We start from the raw sequence: 22,179 nt of genomic DNA on the forward strand, positions 1-22,179 counted from the left end.
CAGTACAAATGGACACAATTTTCTGGCCCACCTCTGCAGACCAGCAGTGACCTCCCTGGTGGGAAGAGAAATTGAGAGCTAGTAAACATAATGCTGGAGTGGAGGGAGAGACAGAATGAGTGTGTTAGATGATCAAGTAGGGTAAAAGCCACAGTCTTGTTGGTTCTTAAATTAACCTCAGCACACACGTCTGCTCTGCGCTGTTGTGTACCCCACCTCACCCATGACACCAGCACAAGTTTCCTGCCTACACCCATTTTATGATTAGCTGAGACCTGACACACAACTTATAAGATGGTTCATGATCCCATTACTTTGTCCCATAACTTCCATATTCTACAACTAATCTGTACTACATTTCTTCTGTCCTCCAGCACTGTGGTAAGCAAGATGAGGACAGACAGCGAGAAACACCACAAGCACCCTGGGGACATCCTTTCCTGTCTAGGTTTATCCTGTAAAATTATTGTGTGAGGCAATAAAAAAATCTAGCACTGCAAAACTCTGCAGAGGAAGGCAGGCCCATAAGGACACTTGAAGCGTGGCAGACATTAGGACAGGCTCTCAGAACTGTAGCAACAACAGCTAGAAAAGGCTACGTGTTATAAGCATCCACAAAGCAAAATAACCAGAAGCTGCAAAACTGCAAATGCAGAGAATTACTGGTGACAGAGGAACATGTACTTCCCCCTTCCGTACCTGCCATGACTGCCTGGCTACTCCCAAGTGTTTGAAGAATGAGCTGAAGCTCTCTGACTGCTGCAGCTGCTTCTTCCCCACAGCACATATCAGGCTCCATGACAACCTCCATGAGGCCGACTCCTATCAGGTAAAGAGACAGGAGATTTTCAACAACAGCTTTTGATCTTGGCATACTACAGTGCAACTGGCTAAACACATGAAAGCACTTGGGCTTTTTTTGAAAAAAGAAAAAAAAATAAATCCCCGTGTATTATTTAGTAACTGTCACTATGGGCCTAGCTGCAGATTGCTATAAAAACTTTTCCCTCTATTTTTTTAAAGGAACAGACAAACCGCAGACAATCCTCCACGCTTTGATGACATGCAGATCAGAAGGACATATTCCTCTTCTGCCTTTCTCCAGGAGAATTCCCATTTAAAGCCAATCTAATTCCAGATTCAAATTTATTTATCTTAACCTAATTTTGGAACAGACAGAACTGTAAACAGATGTAGGCTAGTTTTTAGCCTCAGGATCCAGCTTTCAAAGAACATGAGCAGCCGCAGCCTTCCGCTTCAATGGACAGAGGAGCACCATGTCCCAGTTAGGCAAGGCCATCCAGGTTGCTGCCCATGTGTGTTAATTTGGTTCATTCTGTTTACAATTTCAAAGCTTAAAGAGAAAGTCTGCATTTTTTCAAAGCTAATAATTAAAAGAACTGTCTGACTCATGCACTGACATTCCAACAGCTGCTTCTTCTATACACAAACTTGATTCATTAGGTCTGTGATATTTTATTTTTTTTAAACAACAATACATAGAGTGGCAAGAGCTTAAATAGCTGAATGGTTGTATGTGACTGACACATACAGTTTTGAGCAAACTGAAGCCAACAGATTCTAACTTGCTATTGCCAATTGCCATCAACTAAAAACAATGGGAAAAGTCCATCGGCCATTAAAAAAAATCAAGTATTCCCCTGCTTCAAGTGGCCATTTTGATGAATTTTTATTTTCAAGGAGAGAAACATCAGGCTGTTTTTATTTTTCACCTGTTCCTTGTCACCCATTTATCTTTAAAGACTCATCTCACACAGAAAGGAAGAGAAAAACAGGAAAATAATCCAAGCCTACCAGCCCTATTCAAGTCAACGAGAGTCTGGCTCCTTGTGTCATCATGGAGACTCTTTCCACTGTCTTGCTCCAACTGAATTTGTTTAATCCTCACAGTTTTGGTCACCATCTGGCTCATTTTGTTGTCTATGCAGAGACTGTATGACAGACTTCCATTCACTGCAATAGGAACTCTTTGCTGAGTGATCTGATAGCCAGCCTGTCAACAAAAGTAGCTTTATACTCAGGTAAAATAGTCACTTTTCAGAAAGCAGCAGCATGGCCAAGTGCAAATATTATAGACTAAGAACAAAACTGAAAATGCAACACCTTCTATAGTAACCTATATAAGTGGACAGAACACACGCACATGTAAATTCAGAAGTTATTTTGCTTAGCTGGAAAGGAAGCAAGCTAGATGGGTCTCGAATTCAACATCACTGTGAGAAGCTGGAGGTCTGGAAAAAATAAGAGCACTCCTCAGTACAAGCAAGTATAAAATACTCCACTAATGCAGAAATAATCAATAATCAACTGCACAGCCACTTGCCAAGGATGACATAAATTTCACTGATACTGCCTTGGGGCAGGAAATGGACTAGAAGAGGTTCTTCCACGCCTGTGGTTCCCTGATCATGTTAAATCTTGTCTGAAGCCAGTTACGGTACCTCCATCCCTAATCTGGTTCTATCACTCATCCTCCCGTCAGGCTGAATACCCCTCCCTGCCCATTCAGAACTTTACTCACTAGAGGGGAAGAGAGGGAGGAGGAGAGGGAGAGGGAAGGGGGGTGGTGGAAATCAAGAAAATGAGAAAGCTCAATTTCATTAATGTAGCAGTTTGAAAGATAGACACTGCAACCCCACATAAGGCACACAGCTGACAAATGCCACCTCGTGCCTGGGACTCACTCAAAGTGGAAACTGCTAGCCAGAAAAGGAGCTGCCAGTTACAAGGTATTGGAATAACTGCAATGATGTAAAAACATAGAAGTGAATCAATTACCCTGTTGAGGTAGGTCCCTCATCTCTTCCTTACTCCTAGCCTGCTCATGCCCCCAGTGGTCAGAATTAAAAAAAAAAGCCTGCCAGATTTTATTGAATTGGGAGGAGCATTTGCATATTTTGCAGGAAGAATGAGCTTACTCTAAAATGTAGAGATAGTGACAGTGCATTGGAAGGGAGAACAATGGTCTGGCCCTGTGAACAGCTCAATTTATATACGCAATGAAGTGCATGACCTTCTCACCATAATCATTGTAAGAAAAATAAAATAACTGATTCTATGCAGCCTATGCTAATCACACAGCTCTTCCCATCTCCTAAAATTTCTCATTAAAATGATTTTTTTAAGCCTGAAATAGTGAGTGACAATAAATAACAAGAATCCCATTTCCCATCCAAAGCCCCATTTTCAGGAGTAACAATAATCCCATTGTCAAACAACTCTAAGAGCTGGATTTATTTTATCTGTTCTATACAGCTCATTAGCCTAAACTCTGCATCTTATTACAGGGTTCCTGACTAGACCGTTTCACTATGAAATGCAGGTCGGGCAGTTTATTGTCAGTGCTTAAACTGCAGAAGTCAGACAGTAGAAAGCCAGAATTACACGTTTCAAGCTAATAAAATGTGTTAGCATGTCCTTGACCAAATTTCCATGCTTATCTGACCAGAGGATCCTGTAACCCATGTCTGCAGACAACTGCAGTCTACGTGGTGCTGTACACACCTTCTTCCACTTCACTCTTCTCCTCTAAACATGTGGATGGGGTTTCTTTCCTAAGACAACATTCCTCCCTATAGCTTCTAAGCAGTAGACTGATAGCAGCAGACATCACAAGAACATGAGAGATTATTTTCAGTTTAACAGCAGAAGCACCAAAGGTGTCTTGCAAACAAGTCTGTGATGTTTTCAGTGTTTCTTTATAATGTGTAAAGGAATTTTGAAAGTCATGTTTGTTTCCTGCTATTTCACTTTTTTCTCCTTCAGGTCTGGAAATGGGCTTCAAGATAGCTTTACAAGTGAAAAAAAAAAAGTATTGGCAATATAAACTCCTAAGTTTGTTTCACATTCCCAGTAGCTCACTACAGAGCCCCCAACAATTGGGCCTCTTAATGGCTCACAAATATAGCAAGTTATCCCCAGAAACAAAATCAGTAATTACATCAGCTTCATAGGAGAGCGACAAGTTCACAATCTAGAAAAAAACAGAACAGAAATCTCTTCTGAGATCCAGCTCTCCAGTGGACAACTGTAACATAATTCTCTTTCTAAGGTGGGAAGCAATTGTATTTGAATCTGTTTTGTGTAACTTCAAAATATTTCCAATGCCTGAACAAAAAAGTGGAAGAGAAAAGTAGTTTGGTTAATAATACAGAACCTTTACACATTAATTTAGGACCTGAGAAATCTCCCACTGTGTCTGGATGTCCAGGCCACCTCAGCTAAAGAGAGGATAAGCTAACATGCCTCATCTTTGTCAGATAAAATAGAAACAGATTTTTTTCTCTTAATGCAGTCATCAGATCTTCAACCCAAAATCAGAGGAACTACAACTCGTGTCCTCTCTTTGACAGGTTAGTGTTTAACTGAACACTCAAATAATATACAATTAAGGTGACAGGAAAAAAAATTAAAATTAGAAAGGTTTAATTTAATTAAAATAGAAAAAAAAGCTCCAACACTGCTGCATCCTGTTGCTATGACAGAAGTGAGGTTCTTAAATTATTTCAATATTTCTACACCCACATCAAGTGCAGCAAATGCATTTGACTTCCAGTGACACTTTCTACCAAATATGAAAGCTACCAACAGGCTGCATACTGCAAAGACTCAGTTTCTCAGTTGTTTAATATATTGGAAATACTGACTGAGAAAGTTTTAAAGGGACATTAAATATTTTTAGGTCCCTAAGCACACACAAAGATACTACTATGTTTATACCACTGGAAGCTGTGTTTGTTATACATGTGCTTTAAATGAAGGACTATTATCAGACTGCTTTTACCCTAACAGACAATTAATACTAAACACCAGGAATGGAGAACTTAAGGGGCAAAGCAGCTCCAGCTCGCAATTCAATTACATTAAGCTACTGGAATCGTGCAGCTAAGCAAGGAGTCAGCAATCAGCGCAATCATATTCAATCAGTGAGCACCAGGGTACAGCTGTCTATTCATCAGGGCACAGCGCAGCATCCTGTTGGGGTGAGCAGAACACTGACTGAAAACAGAAAAAGCATCTTTTCACTCATCCTCTGTTGCCATCCGTACTCCAGACTTGCCCTTTCCTACAGCCAGAAAAGGGACCAGCTATACTGCATACTTACAGGCAGATCTGCATAGAAATAGTGCTTTCTGTCAAACAAGGACTTCTTGTTTATGCTGCAGTTGAGTGCCAGGCCTGTCATCACTGCTGCTTCTACACATCTCCTGTTGAGAACCTAAGGAAACATGACACATGGTTTTGCTCAGATCCTCAGTATGTAACGAATGTGTCTCCCACACACTGCCTTATATGGAACATATATTCAATTTCGTTTGCCTTCAGCCACCATTAGATCTCTTTCCTTGTGTGGGTAGCTCTTATTCATCATTAAAGTCGTGGTAGCTACAAATCTGCAAAGCTTTAAGATGAAAAAACAAGCAGTTGTGTCATTTTGTCATGCCAGATTAAGGAGGTGTGCACTGCTCTGGCTTGCTACTTTTGCAAACACTCCAATACTTTTGAATCTTCAAGGGTGCAAGAGACAAATCATAGCAAATGATAACTGACTCATAACCAGCTGTCAGCTCATACTGGGAACTGGAAATACAGGGGATTTGCATTAGGGACTGCAGTGCCATTTCAGTAAAACACTTCAGAACACCTGTAACCACAGAACCACCGTGAATTCATGAGCTTTGCTTAACCAGGATGAAATCAAGCATGCTAACAGGCTTTGCTAAAACAGAACCGAAGAGACATCAGTTATCTTATGGCTACAAGTATACATGCATTTCCAGTAACCAGGTAGCCCACGGGATTAAGGTTCTTGCAGAATGACATGTGATCTGAAGACCCAGGAAGCCCCTTCGTGAAGAAATAAAGGAGTTAAATGCGATTTCTCACCATGGACCCATCACTCTCAGCACTATACCCTTCTATCTCCTCAGCAGGGTCAGGATCCAGAGGAGAAAGAAAATTCCACTCCAAAAAGTACTAACAAGCAATGTTTCAACCACACTTACAGTATTCTGAAAGGAACAGAACTTTATCCATCTTATTCTGCACTGTGCAGCTGCCAAGAAGTCAATTTCCAGCAGGACCATTAAAGGGGCACATTATGTAAAAGAAACTACATGACTTCATCTGCATTGACCAGAACATAAAAGGCTTAAATAATGTTTTCTTCAATGTTTCTGACAGTATTTACTTTTTATATTCTCCAGCCTGACTTCTGAAAACAGATTAAGCAGCTGTACATTTCCCATCATCCCAAGTCCTCAGCTGGAAAAGGAATCTCTTTGCTTTATTCATCTAATATTTCAAAAATCAAAATAATAAGAGAAAAAATAAGAGAAACTCTTCATGTAACAGAAAATTAAAAATTGCTTATACAGACAAGAAATTAAATATTTAAGACATTTAATGAGGGAATGTTCAGATCTTTAGTGTAGCTATATATGGCTAACTAGAACGCATCATCTGTTCGGGCATATTTTATTTATTAAAAAATTTAAAAGATACATAAAGCAAATTTTAAATGAGAAAAAAAGGAAGAACAATTTCCCTTTGAAACAGTGATCCACAGCAAAATGAACACAATTAGTCCTGACTGTAATCTAAAGTAAAATTGGTAACTATGAAATATTAATCTATTTTAGTATCACAGCTGCAGTTCATTATATAGAAGATGCTCCTATTTACAAGAATTAAATGCTTCCAGACAATACAGGTCCTTTTTTTTAACTGTTTAAGGAAGTTTGTAACAGTGCTAGTTAAATTGTTCAATGTTTAAAATATCATAATATTACTAAATACACTGTCAAAATTTCCACCTACTAAAGCTTTGTGGCATGATGCTGGTCACCTTTACAAAATTAGGGAGGACCATGCTGGTCAGCCCTTTAACAACTGGTCACCAGAAACCCATTAAGGCTCTACAAGGACTGGGTAGACTCAAAACACCACTGCACCGAAGCAGTGAACCAGAGTGTTGTTTCCTGATGGTGCAGGGGTTGTGACCAATTGTAATCAGAGAAGGAGACAAAACCCAGCTCCTGAGTTGCAGTCAGAGCTGCATACCACATTCTTCAAACACAGGCAGAGTCTAGCTAATGACTGCACTACAACTACCATGTTTGACCACCTGCTCTTCAATTTTTGCTTCAAACAAGGTAGAGTGTATCCTACTCACCATTCTAACGGATAACGCTATTTTCAGATGAAGGAAATAATTCCCACATTCTCACTTACACTAGTGAGAACCTTTTGCACGGCTGCTGGTGAACCATTTTGATGGCCCTCGGGAAAAACTGGGATAAAAATATGAAGTATTGATTATTTTCTATGTAGTATTACTAAGCAGTTAGATGACTGTATTGTGTATTTGTTCCCAGTGTATTGGGTCATACTTGCCAAATCATTGCATATGCACCATTACTCATTCACTAATAGTACTTTCTGTGCTACTTCTTTACCGACCTTTGTGGTGATAGAAGGCATTGCAAAGCAGATCTTTCCCACTATGGCATACTGAGATGCCTACCACGTCAATCTGCTTCCTCTACCCTGTTTGACTCTTAAAAAAAATAATCAGATGACCCTCTACTTCCTTAAAAAGCAAAATTTATCTGTTTAATATCGCTCCATTTCTGAAGTGACTACTCCTCCTGCCTCCAGTGATCAAGGCTGTGTGCATAAAGTAGAGTTGTTTAAGCAAACTACCACTTTTTCTCCAAATGAGCCTAACTTTTCAAATAATCTGCAGTGATAAACATCAATTCAGTATGTGAAACTTCCCATACTAATGACCTAGAATAAGTCCCCCCAGCTTGTTTATGCAGTAAGCTGTTATTAAGTTGACAGCTTTGACTAGCACCAAAGATTTAAATTACTGGCTTGAACTGACAGGCTGCCAGTCTGGTATGTTAGCAAAGTGCTGGCCTTGAAAGCAAGCTATGTAGTTCCTGCAATAGCTATGGACAAAACACAAGAGCCTATAAAGCCTTCTTAAATATTTCTGATCTTCTAAAATGGAAGCATCTCCCCATGGTATTTATTTAAAGAAATTCCTAGAGAGCTATCACAAAAGGAAATGTAAATTGTTTGTATTGGAAACTCATGAAAAACCTTAACAATGGCATCACAACACCAGCACCATTTCCCTTGTAGCTCTGCTATCCTGCTAGAGCACCATGGTAACTGAGCGCTAAAGGAATGAAAGAACAATCCAACCTAGAGCTCTCTTTTTCTGATATTCATCTATTCTTTACATCTAGTTCACAAGTGGAAAGACTCCTTTTAAAAATTTATCATCTTTATTTGCAAGGTCAGTTTAGTCAAGACCTTGGTTTTAACAAGACTATTCAACAGCTTATACAAAACACCTTAAACGGCATAAATTTCCACCAAAAGTAATTTTTAAACAGTTTTTTCTTTAACAGCAGGTTTACTCCTTATATTAATATATTAAAGAAAGATGGTCCTCTTTTAGGATTATCATTTTTACATTTTAAAGAGATCAGGTATGCAGCTTATTGTTTTGCTAATGAGTATTACATAGGGTAAGTGGGAAAAAAAAAGAAGAAGAAAAGTCCAGATCTCTCTCCTGGAAAAAGTTTGGTTTTGCTACCTTTAAAAAACAAAGAATCTTTGCTATAACAGTGGCGCCCAGAAAGCCTAAGTTATGGACCAAAATATTCCTTGTACTAAATACAGTAAATCAAAATAAATCCCCTGAAATTTTAGAAGTCTTTTATTCCAAGTCACACATTTTAATAAAGTAGATTTCATATTAATTGGCTATCTTAAGACCTTCACTCCTACCTATAATGATGAAGAAATCAGCATTAATCAGATTAACTACAGGTCTGTTTATCTAAAAACATTTGATTTTAGTTTCTTTTCATTTGAAGTAACAGCTAAAAGAAGGAAGTAGTGCAATGTACTCAGCCAGCTCTCTGTAGTCCAGGTAGTAATTTTTAGAAACCTCAACAGATATATCTAATCATATTTCCCAGTACTCCCATTTCATATCACTCTGATTTTTATTTGCTTCCACTAATGGATATATTCAATCTTACTATTCTTGCTATGTTAAAAGTACCAGCTTGCTCCAATATATGGTTCTTTGAAGTGCAATCATAAGTTAAACTTCAAAATAAACTACTCTTACATCTACTTAGTCCAAATGTAATTGCGACTGTTCAGTCTGACACTGCAGATGAGCACTTCAATGCAGCGCTCATCCTTGGCATCCTCCCACACACACAGAAGGGCGTAACTGCCTCGTAGCTATGCATGTACAGAATGTACATTACAATAAATGAAGAGCTAACAATTTCCCAAATGACCTACTTATTTCAATAGGTCTACAATCCCTCTAAGCATACAGTAAAAATTTAAAAAACAAGCCAACCTAAGTATTGTCATTTGCTTGGTCTGCAAACAGCCCACAACTGAGGTCTCCAAATACAGGGGAAACTTAAAAAGAAGGCCTGCTTCAGTTTAGGGTCTTCTGCATTTCAGTTTAGCATCTACTTCACAGTACATTTCCTGCCCTAATATGAGCATTATGTTCTTATCTCTAAGGAAAGAGGCAAGAGAGTAGGGGAGGAAGCACCAGACATTTTCAATTAAGATCTTAGATTAATCAAAAGAGATTTCAGCTTATGAAAAGAGAACAACTGAGGTAACCGAGAAACTAAAGCAGCAAAGGAAGATTGGGGAGGTGGGGGCATTAAATATACCTTAATATATTTCATAGAGTCATAGAATGGTTTGGGTTGGAAGGGACCTTAAAAGATCATCTAGTTCCAACCCCCCTGCCATCAGCAGGGACATCTTCCACTAGACCAGGTTGCTCAAATCCTCATCCAACCTGGCTTTGAACACTTCCAGGGAGGGGACATCCACAGCTTCTCTGGGCAACCTGTGCCAGTGTCTCACCACCCTCACAGGAAAGAATTTCTTTATATCTATATAGATGAAATATAAATATCTCATCTAACCCTACCCTCTTCCAGTTTAAAGCCATTGCCCCTTGTTCTATCACTTCCTGCCCTTGTAAATAGTTCTTCCCTCCCCAGCCTGCTTGTAGGCCCCCTTTTGTAACTTTATCTTTTGGCAGTCCAGTACAGAAGACATTCACTGCTATACAAAATATATTCCTAACCTTGTCTGATTGCAAAGTTCGCTTACGGTGATGCAGAACACACTCAGTCAAGTCATATCTTAAAACCAGGCAACTCTGACATTTTAAGTACCCACCTCCCAAATAGGTGACTTTAAAGAATAACAGGGCACACTCAAAGCTACTCAAAGCTACTCCGAGAGCTCATATCACAAGGTTTAGAACTGGACAAAGCACCTTCCAGTGTCAATGACAACCAGAAAAATTCTGCAGCAGTAGGGAGAAATACTGACCTCTCAGAGTAAGAAAAATGGGAAAGTATTACCAGAGACAAAGCTATTTAAATAGTGACTTCTGCGTTTCTCATTCCTTTGAGAGAGGGGTTGCAAAAACAAAAAAAAAACCCAACCAAAAAACCCCAAAGGAAAAATCTATTCTGCCCACTGTGTGGGCAAAGTGCTCAATGTTCTCAGTTAAAAAAATCTATTTTCTAGGGTGGTAAGAAAGCTGCCAATCCAGTGGCATTGCCCCAAACCAGTGACCTTTGTGTCTCAGATCCCATCAGCAGCAACTAAAACCAAATAAACTTCTACTATGCAGAACTGGTTCCAAGCAGTAGAACCCACAGACAAGACAGAAAAATGCAATGGCAATACAATGGTTCATGATGCCTGTAATCAAACGCTGTGTTTCTATGGTGTTCCCATCAAGAAGTTTGGAATCTCTCTAACACCCATGCCCGCCCTGTTGACAGCACAGTCCTCTGTGTCTGCCACACAGCTTTTTTTTGACCTGTCATAAGGACGGTCCCTCTCTTACAGCAGTTGAAATTAAAACTATTGCTAATGCTATCTCATCCTGGACAAGTTAAATATTGGAAGATCCAATATTTAAAACACTTCACTGCTTCTGAAGGCAGGAAACTGAGCAATGGCTAAAACCTAAGTTACAGAATATGATCAAATCCAAAGTCAACCAGTGCTTGGAAGTGGACCTTCTCAGACCTTTTTTCCTACACTGAGCTCCACAAAAAGGGCTAAAAAAGGCTTTTAAACATTAATGACATTTGCCTTCTTCAATATAAGCTAGATTGTTTAACTTGTTAAATAGAGAAAAATCACAGGACTTGGGACAGAACAGTTTATAAACCAGCCCCTGCCCTGTTTATGCTTGCAGATGGTCCTTTGCTTGTAGGCTTGGTGAGGGCCAGCTCTGTGGTTTTCCGAGTTGTAACATTCTGACCTTTGATACACATTGACTGTCACTTTCTATAATTTCTAAGTCTCAGCTATCTGCCCTCTGCTCCTTCTTGTAATCTTGCTGTGTCTGAGAGCCCACACAAAACACACACTAAAAACTCCCAGCCCTTTGCTCTGACTCCCTCATCCCTTTTTCCTCCTTCTGCCATCTCCTGAAATATGTTTATTTGCTCCCCAGAGAAGCAGCCGTCTTTCCCTCCAGGTTGACCCAGATCTCTTAAGAGAGCACAACATACACATTGAGAGTATACCAGAAGTGGTCTATCACACATAGAGACAAGAATATACTAATTCAGGGAAACAACAGGCAACACAATGCAACGAGTCTCAAAAACCTATTAAGAAAGCAAACTAAAATTCTTTGTTTTTAACAAAGTTGTTCTGGAACAACAGAACTAATGAAGACTAATTTCCTATAAATAATTGCTGTAGTTTGTTTTACCTAAGCAGTAGCTGCAACACTCTCCCTACTCCATGATTCCCCCATCTTCTCCCTATTTCATCAAACATCCCAAACTGAGTATAAAGTGTCACAAATATCTGAATAGCAGCAGCCCAAATAAACCTGAGACCAGTGGGGAAAAGAGAGAAGAGACTCAATTGCTAATTTCCTCTTCATGTGCTTGCTAATATATTCACAAAAACCTCTAAAAACTTACTTTTTTTTGAGGCAAGTTTGTCTGAACTTGGCAGTGAAATTGCAAATCTAGTGTTTCTGTATAGAAAACAATGGTTGCAATGGTAAAATCTGCATATGTAACTGACAAACACCAGTTGCAGAAGCTTACGTAATCCTCTCAAAATCAAATACATAGTCATAATACATTTAAGGTGGTAAGGTGGCTGATAATCAGAGAGAATGCAAAGAAATAAATTAATTTTACCCCAGGAACCAATTACAGCCTAATTGCACCAAGGCAAGTTTGGAACAAAATACATAAACCTGCCAGTTATGCGACATTACACACAAGATAGCTAACCATGAAGAGAACAAAGACCCAGTCTGCAATTATCTGTCATTGCTGTTGGACAGTGTTTCATAAATATCTTTCAATGAAAAATACTCTTCAAAGAAAATTGTTAAGATGAACGAAGAAGCAAGGTGTCAGCTTGCAAAGTTAAAACGCTAACAAATCGGTAGAACTATGATTGTTACAGAAACTTTTGCTTATCAGAGCACAGCTTTCATAGGCATATATACAATATACTACCTTGCACTGCCTCAAAGGGAGTCACCTGGAACCAGATGGTTTGTCTACATACTGAGAGAAAATTAAATCAAACACTTGAGGATGACAGACCATATATATAGTGACTGATAACAGAACTAATAGAAATTTGTCGCCAAAAATCAACTCAAGGTTCAAACCTAAAATAAAGAAATTCCCAGCCCACTAAGAAAAACTACAGAAAAAGCTAATGTATATTTCAGCAGCAATTTCAGACTGAATCTAGAAAGACACAACACCGATCTGTCTAGTTGTCATGCAATGGTCATGCTGTCGAAAAGTATCAAAGATGGCACAGTAACTGCAGAAAGAGAATTGTGTGAAAGAAAGGAAACAAGATACTGCAAACTCCTGCTCCCCACAAAGAAGTAGAAAAATATCTGTATAAAGTGAAAGGTAAAGCAATTAAAAAAAAAACCAACACAAAAGTAGATAAGATAAAATACACAGATAACACCACTGATGCACTGAAGATCTACTGTAACAGGTGTGTGGTGGGTCGGCCCTGGCTGGACGCCAGGTACCACCAAAGCCACTCTATCACTTCCCTCCTCAGCGGGACATGGGAAAGAAAATGCAACAAAAGGTTCATGGGTCAAGACAAGGACAAGGAGAGATCCCTCAGCATTTACTGTCACAGGCGAAACAGACTCAACTTGGGGAAATTAGTTTATTTTATTACCAAACAAATCTCTCAGGTAATGAGAAAAAACCCCTAAATCTTAAAACACCTTCCCCTCACCCCTCCCTTCTTCCAAGGCTTAACTCCACTCCCTATTTCTCTACTTCCTCCCCCTCAGTAGTGCAGGGGGACGGGGAATGGCGGCTGCGGTCAGTTCATCACACGCTGTCTCTGTCGCACCTTCCTCCTCAGGGGGAGGGCTCCTCACACTCTTCCCCTGCTCCAGCGTGGGGTCCCTCCCATGGGACACAGTCCTCCACAAACTTCTCCAACTTGAGTCCTTCCCACAGGCTGTAGTTCTTCACAAACTGCTCCAGTGTAGGTCCTTTCCATGGCTGCAGTCCCTCAGGAACAGGCTGCTCCAGCGTGGGGTCCCCCACAGGGTCACAAGTCCTGCCAGCAAACCTGCTCCAGCGTGGGCTCCTCTCTCCGTGGGGGCACAGGTCCTGACAGGAACCTGCTCCAGCGCGGGGTTCCCAAGGAGTCACAGCCTCCTCCTTTCACCTGCCTGCTCTGATATGGGGTCCTCCATGGGCTGCAGGTGGACATCTGCTCTACCATGGACCTCCACGGATTGCAGGGGGACAGCCTGCCTCACCATGGTCTTCACCATGGGCTGCAGGGGAATCTCTGCTCTGGCGCCTGGAGCACCTCCTTGCCCTCCTTCTTCACTGACCTCGTTGTCTGCAGAGCTGTTGCTCTCACATCTTCTCACTCCTCTCTCCAGTTGCAATTCCACTGGGGTTTTCCCCTTGGCTTCTTAAATACAATATCACAGAGTCACTACCACCGTCGCTAATGTGCTCGGCCTTGGCCAGCAGCAGGTCCATTTTGGAGCCAGCTGGCACGGGCTCTGTCGGACATGGGGAAGCTTCTGGCAGCTTCTCACAGAATCTACTCCTGTAGCCCCTCCACTACCAAAACCTGGCCATGCAAACCCAATACACGGGGATAGCAAGACCTTTTATCAACTCAGTGCCGTTCTAACTGGCAAGTTTACAACAGCCAGAGGGACCTGTTAAGGATGAACAGGAAAGCCAACAAGAACAACAAAAAGAAAGAGAGCTCAATAGTTACTGAGGTGCTAAGGAGACAAAGCCCTACAGGAATTGTTAGCCTTGACAAAAAGATTAAAACACCCAGAACAAGTGTCAGAACTTCTCACAAATAAATGAGACATAGCAAAAAGCAAGAGAAAACCTCACAGGAGACTCCTTCAAAGCTTAGGAGAAGAGCAACAAATGTCACCAAATACTTTAAAGCACAAAAGCTGGGGCGTCTCCAGAAAAATGGCATTTACAGTTAAGTATGAAATAAAGTTGAGCTAAGCAACTGCAGTAACTGAGGAAATACAACACTTCTCAGACCACAGTGAAGGAGACTAGTTCCACAGGTAACCCCAGGGCTGTGAATGATCCTGTGAAAGAGAAAGAAACAGAATGAGGAACAGCCCACACCATAACCCAACCCTGAAAGTCGCCTGAAGCAGGCTTCCCTCACCTTTCAAAGACCTCTCCTGACCAGTATAACAGTGTTGAACTGACTAATAACTTTAAATTATGTAGAAAGGCTTTAATCCACCATGCACTCTGAAATTTAAGGGTCTATGGTCTGCAGAGGCATTCTCAGGGAGCAATGGTTTGAAAGCCTATTTCACTCTCCTAGTGTTTTCCTAAATTATGTGGGATTTTCTTTTTAGAGGCTTACTGGGACTGCAAGTCCAGCAAGCTTGGACTGTGCGAGCAACAAAAGACTGTTAACCACTGACGATACCATGCATGTCACAAACCCAAATATTATCAGGAAAGAAAGGACTGCAACAAAAAGGTATCATCAATTTCTAAGAAAATATCTCCCTTTTCCCCTAAGTACAATTGTAACAGTTTTACTGAAAGAAGTAACAAGCAGTTAAAGTGAACCTAGACATAAGTAAGTGGTTTAAAACAAGCATGAACTCACAATTTCCTTCAGGCACTGCCACTAATTTCTTTTTAGAGGAGACCTCATGGATAGAAAACCTAGGCATCACATGGTTTCAAAGAAAAGAAGACAATTTATATAATGGAAGCTAAACCAACATGCATACAAAGATCAGAAGATTGTCCAGTTTCTCAAGAAAGGTGCGTGCAATTAAAAATGTAGTTATCAAAAGTCAAGCTAAGAAGCAGGTTTTTTTTCAAAGTGAAGTAGTATAAGAAGGGAGTAAATTCATATGCATGCCATCAGGAATGTCAAAACAAAACTGAAATCACAAGTTGGTAAAGCAGCTGGTAAATCACCAGATTTAACAGGCACAGGCTATCAAAAAATCTAGTTTCAAGCTGTAAGCTATAAATTCTGGTCTAAAATGCTGCTTCTGTTCCAATATGTATAGCTGACAGACAGATTCACCAAAATCTCACACAAACCTCTCAGTGCCTTTGAAAACAAATGCATCAGGTAAATTCTGTACATTAATAACATCTAAAATTCATCATAAAGTCTGATAATCTACCACCCAAGGCATCCGGAAAAACACTGGGTATCTGCCACTGCCAAGGACAGATGCAGTGTCAATGTGGGAAAGGGAACTAAAGCACCCTCTGCATCCCCAAAGTGCAGCCACCTTAACAGCTGCAGGGTGGGGAAGGCAACTGCAGGACACGTGCTCTTTGCTACTGCACAGTCTTGCAGTGACATTCCTCAGCTTTGGAGAAGTCAGAGTTTGGAGTTTAAGTTGCCAGTGGTGCAATACCAGAAGGAACAACATCCGATAGCTGTTCTAGCCCTGCTTTCTTCCGTGAAAAGGTGTATCAGGCCCAACTGCCATTACACAGCTGAGAGAAGATGCAGTAAAGCTCACATGCTTCCTTCTAACACTATTCATAGAGGGAAAACTACAGGAGTTTGAAACATGAGGTTGTGAAAATCTCAGTACAGGACAGCAGCAATGAGTGAGTTGTCAAGCCCTCAGGATGTCCAGTGGAACAGGAAAAAATCATATAATCAGATAAAATCATGCATCTCACATCTCACATTCTACAGCAGTGTTCAACACAGATCTTACTCTGTTTCTTGAGGTCAGAAGAAAAAGAGCTTGATCATTACCAAGCATTTCCGAAAACTCTATCTTAAAAAAAGATAAAACAGATGCTGTTCACACTGTGAAGAGAATAAAATTCAAATGCATGAGAAGGTGTCAAAAAATTCAAAATACTTAAGACTGTAGGGCTAACATTCACTCAAATGTTATTAATTTAAACCTTGCTTATGTAAATCCTAGATTATTTCTTAGAACACTTGCCTAGCTAATAGGATCAGGCTTTCACTTTAGTCATGCACGAGACAAATGTAAAATGTGCATCTTTTTGTGTGATTAGCAACAAAGACTGTAAGCACAGACAAAAAGGTTTCAGCCTTTAGCTACCAGATCTACCATCTTATTTCTGTGGCTAAGCTATAATTAACCTTTAGTCAGCCACCTCAGTCATGAGAAGAGATAATCATGGATTCTCTTTCTGTGATCCCAGTCTTATCTTTATAAACCTTTACAAAGATTCTCAGACTTTTCAAAGAGGATGAATCAGACTGGGAGTAAAACCACCCTTATGGATTCTTAGAAGAATTTTAGATCAATCTGCAGGTATGATACATGCCAACACATGTAGTATAATACTTCCTTTATAACAGGTCCCCTGAAGACACCAAGCTAAGACCACTGCCAAGTCCATTCACCAGGTGAAAAAAACAGGTCTCTGCACATTCCATTCCATTCCATTCCATGTAATGTAATGCACATTTCATACATGAATTGTAATGTATGTAGTCGCATGGAGTCCCAAAGAAAGGAGAGCCTTACAGTAATTTGAGTAAGACACTATCTGGTCTAGTGGTGAGGGGCTCCATTACCTCATGGCACAAAAACTGTGCAGAGCAGCATGAGATGCGCCGTCCAGTCTCACTACTTCTAAATCTACTTCTTTAATCAAATCTTTGCCACATATTTTTTTCTGTCTCAGCCAAACAGGAGTGCACCTGCATATCTGTTCTTGCCTGTAGCTGTCTCTCCGAGGTACATTATGACAGCAACATAGTGAAATGGCCATGACACTTCCACTGTGATGGTCCTACTATGGCCTACTTGCATCAGAAGCATAAAATAAGCTGTATTCCAGTACAGGAAGAAAATATAAAGAGGAAAGATGGAGGATGGAGGAGGGCTAAATACATTCTTCTAGTTTCCCCTCTCCTGTGCAGAGCGCAGCAAAGGCTCACGCCCACACTCCTTAGTGACCCAGAAAAGTACAGCAACCAGAAGAGCTCCCTTTAGCACCATTCTCGCTGGTCCTGTTGTGAAGCAGCAAATACTAGCATGGTTGTCTATCATAACCATCTCATGGTCCCACAGTTAATTTAAATCTCTGTGATGCTGAAAACTATAGTTCTCTGTTCATAACAGCAGTTACTCTCTGCTACAGACAGCACAACTACTGTATTAAAACTTTGCTCCTTTTTTTTTTCCTGTTTCTCAACAAAACAGAGTCAAAAGGAAAAGTCAAATATTTACCTTCTAAAGAGACTTACTAGGCAATAATTTTAACATTTGTTAAAATGTTTTTTGGTTTGGTTTTTTTACAGATACTTGGAAATTTTCAAAAACTACCTTCTGTCTTTCAAAAGCCACCAAAATCCAATTCTACTTCAGATACTATTGCCACGTACAAATACATATTTCAAGCGTTATTTCAAGAAAATAAGCCAAACTGATTCCAGAACAAACATTGGTCTCTAACATTTGTTATTTCAAGAAAATAAGCCAAACTGTTTGATTCCAGAACAAACATTGGTCTCTAACATTAATTCCTGTGCAGCAAGTACAGCAGGAAAATAAAGCTGTGACTATTGACTGGATTTTCTATCACAGTCTAACATGCAAGAACATGTATTTTGTAACATTCACTTTCAACTCTATTTTCACCAGTACTACAGTGAGAAAAATCTTTCTTCTCTTTGTATAGATAAAAACAGTTGGTAGAAGCTAATATAGCATCTCTACTTCTATATTAACCTAACCATCCCGCTTTTTGCTTCTCAGGTGCAGTTATACTCTCTGCCAAAGCCCATCTGCACTGTGGTTTTCACACAAAGGTCATATGAAGCCTCATTTGTAAAGCACTTACCAGAGAAAAAATAAAAAAAAACCCAGAGAAAATTAGTAACATACATAAAAATGAAACTCTTAATAAATACTCATCTTTTTCATTCAAAAACAGTTTTCCTACTTGATTAAAGATAAGCTTTAGACAATTTACAAGGATTTCTGTGTAATAACAGAACACCAAGTCGAAGGTCAAAAACCAAAACCAACGCCTTTTGCATTTTGTGGCTATTAACTCCCTAACTGAGGCCTGCCCCCAAATGAAAGGAACTAATTTTCCATGTTTAAGTCTAACTAGATCCTTCTAAAGCCAAACGATTGCATAAGGTTCCCATTCTCTCTGTTAGGTTTTCAAAATTTCCATATAGTTAGATCTGAAACTCAGCCCTGAATTGCCACTGAGACCAGAATGAAGTCCAAATTTTATCAGCATCTAAACTTCACTCCCTTAGGTTTCAATACCTCTGCAAATACAGAAGGAATATATCAACTCATTTTCCTTTTTAAGGATCACACGGCATATATGGAGATCCTAGAAACCCAACTGTAAGTTAATTCTCATGTTCAGAATATTATTTAAGGCTGTACTGTGGTGATGAAAAGCTTCCAATAGGTTAAAAAATACACATGCAACAGGAATTCAAACCTCCACTTTAATAAATATACTCAGTGAAACACTTTTGCATGAAATAATTTGATTACATTATAGTCTCTGCATGCTTGTTGCATGAGGCAATGCTAAGTCTGTTCAATATTTATTTTCACTGTATAGTAAGAGCTTATGTTATACTTTTTTATTATTTTTATATAAAACTTGTTTGATTCCCAGAGAATTCTATAGCAGTACTGTTATAGCCATCACAAAGTCGTAATTAAGCTGTGACTTCAAAAATGTATTATTTTGTCACTAATAAATCTCACTGCTAAGTGACACAGCTAGCTATTCTGACTTACAATGGCTCACACAGATTACTTAAAAATAAATTGGTTTGCTCTGGAAACAGGAATGGTCGACACTTTCCTTATCAGAGACTTTGTACTTAGGAAGCAAAGTACCTTCATAGCGAGACATTCCAAATGGCAAATGACAGCTACATAAACAAACATATGGCAATGTCACATCAAATGGCCACTCAGAAATCTAAGATGTTCTTCTCTCACAGGATTTGAAGTATCTCTCCTATTTAAGGAATTTCCTGTGTGGCATACTAACCAAATACACCCACTCTGGCCTCAGAGAAATACCGTGATTCATTCAACACATTGAAGAGACACTCCTTATTTTTAGCTTTGCAGAGTCTATATCAAGTATCTGTAGTGATAAGTAGGGAGTGAGTAAACTGAAAAGAAACAGTACGAGGCATCTCATGTTATCAAAACCCCCCCAGAAAATAGAAAAAAATGTAAAAGCAGTTCTATAGTGAAATATTGGAAAGAACAAAATATTAGAAACATACTCAAGGTTGTCTGACATTAATCCTGATATAAATTAAGTTGAAGCATAACTTACTGGTAAAGTTCCTGGTAAAGAAGCATCAAAGAAAGATACCAAAGAGTTAGGAGGTGCTGCAAACTGGACTTGGGAACCAGAGAAAAGTTTTGAGTTGGAACTGATCTGTGCATGAATTTCCAGACCCACAACTGGTACCCATGGAGCAAGACTGAAAAGGAAAGAGGACAAGGGAAATACAATTTAAATATAGATGGCATTAAACCCCACAAACATCTAAAAATACAAACTAATAACTTTTCATTTATTCTTTTAATTAAAAAAAATTGTAATTGTAAAAAAATTGTAAATTATGTTGTAAATACAATGTAATGGCAAAAGTGCTGCAATACTGGAGAACTAATTGAAATATACCCAGAGGGGACTGTATGGCAAAGCATCTTCATTATATACAGAAAATAAGGCCATAAAAAAGAAACATAATGGTCTGAAACTTTTAACTTTTCCTTACATGAGAAATCTCAGAGAACTTAATGAGACAAACTTGCATGCTGGATGAACCCTAATTTGGTATCTTGTGAAAATCACAAAATCATCATAAATATCAATTACTTTTCAGGTAGTTTGATAAATCTCCAACAGACAGGTGGCATAATAAATTATGTATTCTTTGTCAGCTAGTCACTTGCATGCTGGGAAAGGTGGCACTCCAGAGCAGTGTTACTAGCATATTAGCATAAACATTAGTAATCTGGTAATAGAAAAATCATAATTTCAACTAGAGAGCTACTGTTCTCTGAACATATTCCACAGAATAAAGCTTCTCCATATCATCTAAAAAGTAATTGCAATTCTCACATCCATAACCTTTATATGGACATGAGAAAAAGGTCACCTTTACAGTATGAATTGCTTGACAGTTTCTGTAAGTAATTATCTGGCCTTGTACAAATGAAGTGGCACAAATAGTATTTCAGTGATTAAATCACATTTCTATGGCAGAATACTTCAGCAGTATAAGTACCCAGATAGCTACAGGAGATAAGCAAGCTATGGAAGAACATCAAACAAATATATCAAGTACAGTGTTCCTTCCAAAGGTGAACGTAATTCATTGCCAAGATTTTAGTTCTCTGTCCGCCCTCCAACAGCTGAGGACATCCCTACAAACACCAAAATAGTGATGCAGACGCCACTTATATCGCTGCTTTAGGAATAAGAATATTATCATAAAAGATCAAGGCTCAGATGTTTAAAGGAGCTAATGCATTTTCTTTTACTGAAACAGAATTTTCTTTGGTGATTTTCAACTATTCATAAAAATACAATTTTTATTTATATGAATACAAAAATTCGATTAAAAATTCATAAGTTTTATTCTAGAACTTAGAAGTTGGGTTTTTTTCATTTTATTTTGGAGGACGATTTATTTCAGTGTTTCCTGCATTCTTTAGAAATGCATCCCTGTCACGGCTTTAAAAATTACATCAGGTTTTGCTTAATCAGTTTGTTGGCTTATACTCCAGATAAAAAGAGATGTGCTTCAGTCAGTCCTGGAGTCCTCCTAACAACACTAATGATAAACTTGGGAGTTTCTCGCCATGACTGTTCGAGTTTTATGCTTGTTTGTGTCTCTAAAGAACCAGCAGCATTCTTCTGCCAATATCTGCATAACTTCCCTTAGGTGATCAGTTGTGCAGAGAGAAGCCTGAATCTCCCCAGAGAACATGAACGCTTGCACAGGCCGGAACTTTCAGCTGCAGCAGGAGTAAAACGCTCCGTTCCAGGCACACTGTCCAAGTTTGATGTTCCTCCAGGGGAAGGGAAAGCTTCCTTTGGACCACAGTAACGCTTCAGAAAACACTCAGCAAAATTGGCGCAGCCCTTGCAGTTTCTACCCCGAACACACGAATATTCACACTTTCTGGTTTGCTTGCATGGTCTGACCACAGTCAACGTGTCAGAGGGACAACAGCTCTACTGCACAGACCAGTACTGCACAGGCCAGCCCTGCATAGGCCAGCCCTGCACAGGCCAGCCCTGCACAGTTCGGGGGCCGTTCGGGGCCGTGAGAGAAACGCGTGCGGAGAAGGCGCTGCCGGCCGGCACCGAGCTGTAGGTGCCTTACACCGCCCCGAAGGTGGTATTTAAAGCGGGGCCCGGCTACTACCACTTCGCGATCTGCTGGTGACACAGGAACTGCACCTCCAAGGCCCGACATGCCGCGGCCCGGCTCCCGCAGCCCTCGCTCTTTGAAACCGGGCCCGGCCCTCCCGCATGCGGCTACGCC

At 39.8% G+C, this 22,179-nt stretch overlaps 1 protein-coding gene across 1 annotated transcript in view; it reads right to left on the minus strand.

The window, feature by feature from the left end:
* The window catches only part of GATB (glutamyl-tRNA amidotransferase subunit B), a 43,703-nt gene extending 21,593 nt beyond the window's left edge, over nucleotides 1-22,110 (minus strand). The window contains exons 1-5 of the mRNA XM_010164856.2: nucleotides 22,013-22,110; nucleotides 19,950-20,100; nucleotides 5,126-5,239; nucleotides 1,816-2,014; nucleotides 700-822 (exon numbers count right to left, since the gene is read on the minus strand). Of these exons, the coding sequence (XP_010163158.2) occupies nucleotides 700-822; nucleotides 1,816-2,014; nucleotides 5,126-5,239; nucleotides 19,950-20,100; nucleotides 22,013-22,110 (685 nt within the window). The remainder of the gene's footprint in view (nucleotides 1-699; nucleotides 823-1,815; nucleotides 2,015-5,125; nucleotides 5,240-19,949; nucleotides 20,101-22,012) is intronic.
* Between the last annotated feature and the right edge of the window lie 69 nt (nucleotides 22,111-22,179).

Source organism: Antrostomus carolinensis, unplaced genomic scaffold, assembly GCF_000700745.2.
Source record: "Antrostomus carolinensis isolate BGI_N321 unplaced genomic scaffold, ASM70074v2 scaffold4683, whole genome shotgun sequence".
In the NCBI taxonomy this organism is placed as follows: domain Eukaryota; kingdom Metazoa; phylum Chordata; class Aves; order Caprimulgiformes; family Caprimulgidae; genus Antrostomus; species Antrostomus carolinensis.